The 10,345-nt window shown below is 45.2% G+C and overlaps 1 protein-coding gene across 2 annotated transcripts; it reads right to left on the reverse strand.

The window, feature by feature from the left end:
- Nucleotides 1-3,609: 3,609 nt before the first annotated feature.
- Nucleotides 3,610-8,946, reverse strand: LOC106565107 (G-protein coupled receptor 37-like 1). Of its 2 annotated transcripts, none has more exons than XM_014131846.2 (2): nucleotides 7,688-8,946; nucleotides 3,610-6,338 (listed from the first exon to the last, which is right to left on the reverse strand). In XM_014131846.2, the coding sequence occupies exons 1-2, from the start codon at nucleotides 8,090-8,092 to the stop codon at nucleotides 5,367-5,369; spliced, it is 1,377 nt and encodes a 458-aa protein (XP_013987321.1). In that variant the 5' UTR covers nucleotides 8,093-8,946; the 3' UTR covers nucleotides 3,610-5,366. The 2 variants fall into 2 exon arrangements, with proteins under 2 accessions (XP_013987321.1, XP_013987319.1); XM_014131844.2 differs by having other exon boundaries at nucleotides 7,424-8,929.
- Nucleotides 8,947-10,345: the final 1,399 nt, after the last annotated feature.

The raw sequence follows: 10,345 nt of genomic DNA on the forward strand, positions 1-10,345 counted from the left end.
ACTTATCCACTGCAGCAGAGGTAACTCTGGGTCTTTCTTTCCTGTGGTGGTCCTCATGAGAGCCAGTTTCATCATAGCGCTTGATGGTTTTTGCGACTGCACTTGAAGAAACTTTCAACATTCTTGACATTTTCAGTATTGACTGGCCTTCATGTCTTAAAGTAATGATGGACTGTCATTTCTCTTTGCTTATTTGAGCTGTTCTTGCCATGATATGGACTTGGTCTTTTACCAAATAGGGCTATCTTCTATATACCACCCATACCTTGTCACAACACAACTGATTTGGAAGTAATTCCACAAATTAACTTTTAACATGGCACACCTGTTAATTGAAATGCATTCTAGGTGACTACCTCATGAAGCTGGTTGAGAGAATGCCAAAAGTGTGGAAAGCTGTCATCAAGGCAAAGGGTGGCTACTTTGAAGAATCTCAAATATAAAATATATTTTGATTTGTTTAACACTTTTTTGGTTACCACATGATTTGATATGTGTTATTTCATAGTTTTGATGTCTTTACTATTATTCTACAATGTAGAAAATAGTCAAAATAAAGAAAAACCCTTGAATGAGTCAGTGTGTCCAAACCTTTGACCGGTACTGTATGTTTGCTACATAATGAAACTATTGGTCACTATTTTTGGAGTGGGGACTGTCTACAAATGAATCTGGAGTTTCATTGTTGGAATGAATTTTTCCATGGTAAGTACAGTTCAACACAGATGAGAACACTTCTTTATTTGTCCAGATCATTATGTGTTGCACAGACGAAAACAGTTATTTCACTGCATAATAGACGTAATTCCCAAGTAGACCCAACAAGAGGCGCTATAGGATCAGGTTGCAGATGGAAAGGGGTGTCTTTCTGGGGGAGGGAAAGGGGATACCTAGTCAGTTGCGCAACTGCATTCAACTGAAATCTGTCTTCCGCATTTAACCCAAACTCTCTGAATCAGAGCGGCTTGGGAAAAGTAATAATATGGGTGGACCTTTCTCTTCTCATCCTTGAACTTGTTTTTTTTTGTCTCCCTCTCTCTTTCTCTCTCCCTCTCTCATATTCACATGCATAATAGACTCAGTGTAACTCGGGAAAGAGTTAAACTCATTAAGTAGTGTTGATGGGTCCAGCCTGTTTGGCAGTGGAAACAAGGGACAACCAGATTACAAATGTCCGACACAGATGGGTGCTGATGAGACGCCTCGCATTTAGCAAAGAAAACAAGTCACTTGTACAGAACGTTCACCATTTCATCTACAACAGTCTTATCTCAAAAGACCTGCTAGTTGGACTGTCTTTCAATAGATGTTGGTTTTCCGGGGCCTGCCTGACTATGTAAAGCTGTGAACCAGTAAATAAAGCCAATGAAAGCACTGTTTAAACTGGGATAGAAAAGTGATGTGATGTCTTTAGAGCTTATTTATGTTTCCCATGTTCCTTTAAAACCAAAGCCAAACACCCTCACAGAGGAAGTGTCCTGTGGTGGTCTGTCTCTGGTACCAGTCCTGATTGAAAAACAACCCCAGTCACTCACATAGTCGTCGTCGTCCCCCCAGCCCCCCCCGCTGTCCCGACTCCGGTCCGGTTCCACCCCCAGCAGTGACAATCACAGGACAGTGACAGAGTGGACTGAGCCGGTTCTGTGTTCTGCTGACAAAAGAGACATGTAGACTGAGAGGTCCAGAACCTCTGCCCTCTCTGGGAACTGGGCCCAGGGTTCTCTGCAGGGTTCTAGCCTATGGGCCTGCGGAGCGCCGGACCCCCAAAAACCGGTTCTGTTTGCATTCTCCAATGTTCCAGAGCTGGCTGCTAGGCAGTAGCCGTGACAACGTGTATATTGTGGTGTGATCAGAGCCTGCTGAGCAAGAAGGGAACAAGACAAACAGAGGGCCTTAACTCTGTCAGTACACACATGGGGAGGCTGAGAACACACACCCACACACATATTTTTCTCGCTCTTCTCTATTTTCTCCCATCCTTTCTCTCACCGTCAATGAATAAATGGACATAAATTCCCAAAATGCATTCATTCGCATATGTGTACGACTGTGAATGAATGGACATGTGCATCTGTATATAACTATGAGTAAGATTTGCTTGTGTGCCCCAACAAAGATCCCTCTTTAATTTCATAGGCAGCTTGTGTCACCGAACTTGTCTCAATCACAAGCTTTCCCTTCACAGCCGAGAAGGAGCTTTACTGCGATACAGTGGGGGATCTGTGGCTTTTCTAAACACAGACGGCACATTTTAGACACTGGCTGCCTCTCAATGGTCAAAAAGCGTTTCCCTCTCCTAATCTCCTTTCCTTAATCTGCACTGACCAGAACGAGCTGGACAGGTGAATGTACATTCACAGTTGGCACCCCACCATACTGCTTTCACCTGTCCTGTCCCATTAGACCAGTCCCTTTTCAGAAGTCTGCACTGAAACCATGCTCTTCTTTCATTCCCTTGCTAATGTGAAAGCACTGATTAGACGAAAGCTTCATGGTGGATTCTCTACTCTGACCTATTGTAGAGCTAGGAGAAACCATCTCCATAGTGTTGTCAACTCAAGTGCTTCCCAAGCTGTTTCTCACCCAGACTGGTTCCTAACTGGCTAGAACCTGTTCACTTGGTGAGTCACCAAAACACTCCAACCGCGTTATGTGGGTCACAGTTTCAATAAGTTCTGTCAACTGTGCCCTCCTCTTCCTGGCTTTCATTGCTGCGCTTTGTCACCTTAGCCTACTTCAAGAGTCACTTCAGCCCCACCTCGCTTCATCTCGGATGCAGATCAGGTTTGAAAACCTTGTCTGATGAGAAAAGTAAGCAGTCTGAGAGAGCGATAAGGCCTCTCATTTTAATGAAACTTCCCATTATGCAGCCTCAGACACTCAATGGTGGCTTGGTAGACAGAGGAGAATTTCATGCCGCAGCAAAAAACGGAAGGTCTGGCCCGAACAAACAAGAGACCAGACCAAAAAAGGCCCCTCATCCGTCGTCATGGGAACCACAGGGGAACTGAAGGGTTTGGGAAAGCGCGGGTTGTTTTGGTCGCCTAGTGCCCCCTTTATCCCTCATTCTTCCCTCTCTCCTCTCGTCTCCCTCTCTTGGTTCTGTTTGGTGACTGCGAGGGGTCTTCAATGTGACGGTAGCTTGGCAACTCCCCCGGTGGCTGGACATTGATATGCAGTGAGGGGACTGGGACTGGGGAGAGGGCTGAGGAACAATGCTCTCCTTATGAGAGTCCCCCCCCCCTCTCTCAGGCCCAGGCAGAACTAAGTGGGAGGACAAATATTTCAGCTCAGGGAGCCGAGAAGCAACACATAAGACAGGGTCGACCAGCCGAAGGATCCTCACTGTCAATGTCCTCTCTGCTGTTAGTGTGTGTGTGAGAGGGATGATGGATGAGTATATGTGTCTGTGACAGAGAATGTGTGTGTGTGTACTTGTGTGTGTATGCGTCCGTGTGTGTGCATGTGTGTTCGTGCATGTATGTGTGTGTGTGTGTGTGTGTGGGCAGACGTGGTGGTCTCTTTAAATTGAGTGACTTGTTCATGCTCTGATAGATGCATGCTTTCCCTCAGCCATGATTTATTTGCCAGTAAAAACAAGACCACAGACACTGTCTCACTATTTATTGAGCACTGAATAAAAAACATACAAAACACCCGCTACTAAATACTACCTCGGATAAACTATGTTAGATTCAAATCAGACATAATTGCAGTAAATTCACAATATAAGAGAATATATACTAATTCCAAAGAAAGACTCTGGATTTATTGATCATTTTTAACTACATTCATATGATTTGACTGCTCTCTTTTTGAGGAGTGAAAGTTTTCCAGATTGTACACATGTACACTGAAATACACTGAAACATGTACACTAAAATATTGTTCATTGGGTCCTGCAATCTGAGCAGGTCGAAATGCCAGTATTGTGTCACATGACAGCAGACCACAATAGATATCAGCATTGTATCAGTCAGATTGTACTCTACACAGATTCACCATTTTGATAGGGATTGGTTAGGTTCTATCTCGACTTACAGTATATCAACATATTGACACAGGAGCCATTGTGTGGACTAGTGGTTAAATTAATCACTTTGAATAATCATAATAATAGTGTTTATCTGTAGAATAGACGTGGTGTAAAATCTGGGCACGGTATCAACAAAGCGTCTCAGAGTAGGCGTGCTGATGAAGGATATGTCCATATAATAATATTCAAGTTTGATACAAAAGGCAAAACTGATCCTAGATCAGCATTCCTACACCGAGACGCTTGGTGGATATGGGCCCTGAGCAATGTTCGTAGCTCTGCAGAAGATGCTCAGCAGCATGGTTTTTGATGGGCAAAACGATGAGAAGACCCGGAGCAACACAACAAACAATACTGGAACAATTCCTAACACACCAGACCGTTGATTTGCGCCCACTGTCACATTGCTCTGGAGAGATCCTAGACGACTACACTGTACTGGTTGTTAGTTACTTAGCTAATGACAAGGTCAATGAATATTTACACCACGTGTAAACAGTCTGTCACCAGCAGTAGTGGGTGTTATGACTGGCGTTTGACGGGTACCATTCTACCACATTCCTTCCCTTGTAGATCACTGTGAGATGGGGAGCAGGGGGTTAGAAGGAGGTTAGAGAGGGAACATGTACCCCACAGACACAGTCAGAGGATCCCTCAATGGCTCTTTCTGTTGTTAATCTCTACTAATAAAAACTCAGGAAGTTAAAAAAAAATACACCAAGAATCCAGACCATTATTCACAGCTAAGATAATTGTTTTCTTTTTTTTGTAAGGATAATGGAACGTCTTTGTTGGTGTTCTTTTTATTATAAGAGAGTATAGAAACTAGTTTAAAAAAGTCGAGAAACGTTTATGGCAGTTGATTCAGCTCTCTTCTAGCTTTCAGCTCCACCACTACAATTGATATGTTGTCTCGTGTCATAATGGTTAAGTTATCTTCATAACTTATCTCACGGCTGGGAGGGATTGAAGACAACCAAAGCCCTAAGCCAAGAGTTCATCAAGTAGTCATAACCATAATTCTCTCAAAACCAATGACCTTAAACTCATAGAAAGTTGTCTTTAAGAAGGAAGTCGCCCCCTATGCATGATGATGTCAACAGTGCTGAGTCTACCTTTCATCTCAATGGTCTTCTTGGTAAAATGAAGGTCAAGTAAGTCACTCTCTAAAGACCCAGCATCATAGAGATCCTTTATCTTCATTCAGTTCAATGCCCAGCACAGCCACCGTGAGCCGAGAGAGGTTGGGGTAAGAGAGCTAAAGGTCTAAGGGGGGCTTGGTCACTTTGTGCTTCAATGAAGTGACTCCTGGCTAGTCAGGGAGAGGACCTCAGCAGGGTGTTCCGATGACCATGAGAGAGGAGCTGTCTTTGGCCTTGTCGTAGAAGATGGCTGGTGTGGTCCCAGACACAATCGTCAGCTTCTCCTCCTTGGTGGAGGACGGAGAGAGTGATGATGGAGAGGAGAGGGAGGTGGAGGCCGCTGTGGCGGTAGTGGAGGAAGACAATGAGGAAGAGGCTCCGTCTGGTAGACACTCCTCACAGCAGCAACAACAACAGTCCATGAAGGCCTGGCCCAGTGACCGACACAGACACAGGAACAACACCGGTGTCACCGAGCAACGGACAAACAACAGGAACTGGCCAATCAGAGCCAGCAGGGCCTCAGTTGTCGTGGAGACGGGGTTGGCGATGTAGGCCAGGGCGATGTTACAGACATTCTCGGGGAGGTTACACGCGGCGTAAACGATGGCCAACGCCACGACCGTGGAACTCAACCTACGCTCCCTCTTCAGCTGCTGCTGCTTCTTAGGAGCGGAGGAGGATGACGATGAAGAGGAGGTGGAGGAGGAGGAAGGGCGTACTCTTTTACCTCCTACTACCGTGGTTGCCCCCTGTTTCCTCCGTGCCTCTTCAGCGACAACGTGCTTCGTCACCAGCTGGCAGGCGAGGGTGAAGAGGAGCGGCAGGCAGAAGTAGCAGCCGAAGCACCACCACATGCGGGCCTCGTGGTAGGTCAGCACCAGCGAGTAGACAGACTCAGGCAGGCTGAGGGAGGGCCTCCGGACACACAGGTCCACCACGAAGCCCCCTGGCTGGACGGAGACCTCCTGGGTGAGCTGCCATAGCAGCAGCTCTGGAGCAGCCAGGACCATGGAGCCGATCCAGACCACAGACAGCTTGGCCAGGATGGACTGGCAGGGCTCCACCCGCGGGGCCTGGGGCTGGGGGCTGGTCGCTGCGTGGAACCGGTCGATGGTCAACGCACACAGGCTGAATGTGGCTACTCCCAGGGAGGTCACCTAGAAGGAGAGGGGTAGGAGAAGGAGAGAGGGAGAAATAAGTAAGAAGAGGGGGGAGAGATGTAGGGAGGGAGGCGAAACAGGCAGAGAAAGTGAAGATGGGAGAGAGGGGTGAGGGAAAAGAAGGAGAGGAGAGAAGAGGACAGTGGAAAGGAGAGAGGGAGAGTGAATGAGATAGATGGAGTGACACTGGTTTCAATACAAGATGTTCATTTGGCAGGTCTTGATGCTGATTCTGAGGCTTCTCCAACCCGCCAAAGAAAAAACTGGGTGAAGCACTACTGCCCCGAATAGACGCCCCAGGAATATGCAAATGTCCTAAGCTTGGTTAAAAAGAGCATATAGACTAACATTAGAGCGTCCTGTCTGACCCAGATCCCCTCCTCGATTGAGTTCCTAACAACCTCAATTAGTTAAGCACACCCCGCCAGACTATTAACGTGGGGCACTTGTTAGCATAACAATGGGCTAACTACCGTAACACAGAGTGGTCTGGCAGACTGGGGCGTTCTGAGGACAGCTATATTCACGGGCAGTGGTGCACATAGTGCAACTACAACTATAAAACACACACATTATAGTGATTAAGTATAGTTTGTGTTTGAATTATATAAATACCCAGACAAGTAGAACAGCCAGTGCTGGGCTAGCACCATCAACCCTGCAAGTGCACTATTTCAACCCTGATGGCAGATGCCCCATTGCACTAACACAGGGAGTATTCATACTCAAAAATATTTGAATAGTAGCCTAACACCCATATATATATAAATAAAAAGATAAGACATTTTACAATAAGAGTTATTTGTATCTCTTCATGGACTCTTTATTTATATCTTTGCTACCTATCACTAGGCATATGACCACCCCGTTCCTATATGTGTAGCTAGGTATAATCATTTGTAATTGTACAAAAGTATGAAAACTTGTGTGTATGACTGGCCTAGCCGTACTGTTCAATAATGGGAGAACGAGGAGAGCTAGATCCCATGCAGAAATACGGGCACCTGCGCATGACGCAACAGTTGCATCTTTTTGCGCTTGTGAACGCACACGTACGTGGACGTTCAATGTGAACTTTTTACCTCCATGTAAGGCACAATCCGACATGACAGGTCGCCTAGCAACCGTCTCTTGGTGAGCTCGTTGAAGACGACCACCGGCATGCAGAAAAAGAGCACGAGGAAGTCCCAGAACGCAAGGCTGGCCAGGATGCAGTTCCACGCGCTCTTCAGGTAATAGTTGTGCCAAACGATACACATGAGCGCGAGGTTACCGATGATGCCCATGGCGAATAGGATGAGGGCCAGCAGCATCACTGCGTAAGCCCGGTAGGAGCTGTCAGTTACCGGGTAGAGTGGGTTGTGTAGCAGCACCGACCCCTTGGAATCTCTGTCTGGGGTGCTGTTGGCCAGGTGTGCATTCTTGGGCGTGGTAAAGTAGCCGTCCGGGTCATACGGTCTGGGGTGTTGGTAGCTGTGGGGAGACTGCTGGTCCCGTTTTCTCGAGCTCCCATCCTTGACGCCCCGGGGGATTCTCTTTGGGTTTGCGTCTGGTTCCTGCAACAGAGATTCGATATATCCTCCTCCAATCTGATTCAGATTCACCCCAGAGTCTGACTCTCCGTTCCCCGTGGTTAATACACGTGCTGACCCGTCCCTGTCTTGGGTCCTCAGCGCCGTGTAACCAGAGCCGACATGTCGGGGCTCCGCAGCCCCTAGGAAAAGTACGAACAAAGCAAAAAGCGGAGTCATTTTACCTTGATAGAACGCTCAGAGCAAAGTACGTAAATATTCTGAAAGTGTTGAGCTTGTTTATAAGGGATCACTCCATAAAAGCCTAAATGTATTCACAAATAGTTTCAGAAGCGTATCCAAAAATCCGTCCACCGGCTGGTCCTGATGTAGAAGTTTTGAGCGTCTGTCTGGCCCCAATATTCACTCATGCCCTGCACATTCAAGAGACCACATCCGCCCTCTGGTGGCCTAGATGGGCGAGACAAGGAACTCAAGCCCTGTATTCAGAGCAAAAGCCTAGTTCAGTTCAATCAAAGCAAGGCAATTCATCTTGGCCATATTTCCCACAAAAGTGGCAGAAAGCAGGCCTAAACAAACAAAAAAAAACACAATGTCCAGTGGACAGGAGATGTTAGGAAAATATATTGTTCAAAAGAGCCGTTTTTATTGAATAGACTTTTTCTTATGTCTTTCTATAGAATGTATTTATTACAGGCCTACAGATGATTTATTTACGTTAGAGAGATCTCCACACTCCAACAGCGATCTAATTTTCCACCACAACTGGATTATTTAATGATGGTGTTCCATGCAACGCAAACAGCAATCCTGATTGGCATTTTATGGACGTAGGTCAAAGTCACAGACACCCTGGTAGAGACAGAATAACCTAAATTCCATTTTTAGAGTTGGATAGATCGAAGTAGAAAGAGAAAGATGGAGAGATAGATGGAGAGTTAGATAGGGGAGACTGGGGCACAAGGTAACACTTTCAGTCCTTTTCTTATTCATGAAAAGGTGATTTGAGTTAGATTAATAATATTTGTTATAACAACATACAGTGCCTTCAGAAAGTATTCACACCCTTGAATTTTGTGGAAAAGCTGCAATGTCTTGAGTCAATAAGTATTCAAGCCTTTTGTTATGGCACGCCTAAATAAGTTCTTAAAAAGTCACATCATACTTGCGGGGTGGCAGTTAGCCTAGCGGTTAAGAGCTTGGGTCACTAACTATAAGGTCGCTGTTTTGAATCGCCGAGCTGACTAGGTGAAAAATCTGCCAATGTGCCCTTGAGCAGCAAGGCACTTAACCCTAGTTTCTCTGGATAAGAGTGTCTGCTAAGTGATAAAAAAAATATATATATATATATATATAGACTCACTCTCTGTGCAATAATAGTGTTTAACATTATATTTAAACGACTACCCCATCGCTGTACCCCACGCACACAATTATATGTAATGTCCCTCAGTCGAGCAGTGAATTTCAAGCACAGATTCATCCACAAACACCAGGGAGATTTTCCAATGGTTCGCAAAGAAGGGCACGTGTTGGTAGATGGGTAAAAAAAAAGCAGACATTGAATATCCCTTTGAGTATGGTGCAGTTATTAATTACACTTTGGATGGTGTATCAATACATCCCAGTCACTACAAAGATACAGGCGCCCTTCCTAACTCGTTTGCCAGAGAGGAAGGAAACCGCTCAAAATCCCACCATGAGGCCAATGGTGATTTTAAAACAGTTACAGCGTTTAATGGCTGTGATAGGAGATAACTGAGGATGGATCAACAACATTGTAGTTACTTCTAACATAAATTACAGTGAAAAGAAGGAAGCCTGTACAGAAGAAAAATATTCCAAAACATGCATCCTGTTTCCAATAAGGCACAAAAGTAATAATGCAAAAAATGTGGCTAAGAAATTAACTTTTTGTCCTGAATACAAAGCGTTATATTTGGGGGCAAATCCAACACAACAAGCATGGTGGTGGCAGCATCATGTTATGGGTATGCTTGTCATCAGCAAGGACTAGGGAGATCTTTGGGGGATATAAAGAAATGGAATAGAGCTTAGCACAGGCAACATCCTGTAGGGAAACTTATTTCAGTCTGCTTTCCAAGAGACACTGGGAGACAAATTCATCTTTCAGCAGGACAATTACCTAAAACACAAGGCCAAATATACACTAGAGTTGCTTACCAAGACAACATCGGCAAGACTTGAAAATGGCTGTCGAGCAATGATCAACAACCAACTTGATAGTGCTTGAATCATTTTTTCAAGAATAATTGGCAAATATTGTATAATCAAGGTGTGAAAAGCGCTTAAGGCTTGTACACACTGCATGCCTTAATGCTCAAATCAGTTTTGTTTTTCATATCAGTTTTGGACTACTGACTGTACAAACAGAAAGTTACCATTGACCAAATCAGATGTGTCTGTTCAGACAGTCATTTGCTGATACAAAACAAATAATGTTTGGCTAGC

Source organism: Salmo salar, chromosome ssa12 (genome assembly GCF_905237065.1).
Source record: "Salmo salar chromosome ssa12, Ssal_v3.1, whole genome shotgun sequence".
In the NCBI taxonomy this organism is placed as follows: domain Eukaryota; kingdom Metazoa; phylum Chordata; class Actinopteri; order Salmoniformes; family Salmonidae; genus Salmo; species Salmo salar.

Excerpts from the sequence above, each read along its gene's own strand:
- LOC106565107 (XM_014131844.2), bottom strand. The coding sequence starts at position 8,092 with ATGACTCCGCTTTTTGCTTTGTTCGTACTTTTCCTAGGGGCTGCGGAG. Across the intron at positions 6,339-7,423 it reads GGATTGTGCCTTACATGGAG|GTGACCTCCCTGGGAGTAGC; the intron begins GTAAAAAGTTCA and ends CTCTCCTTCTAG.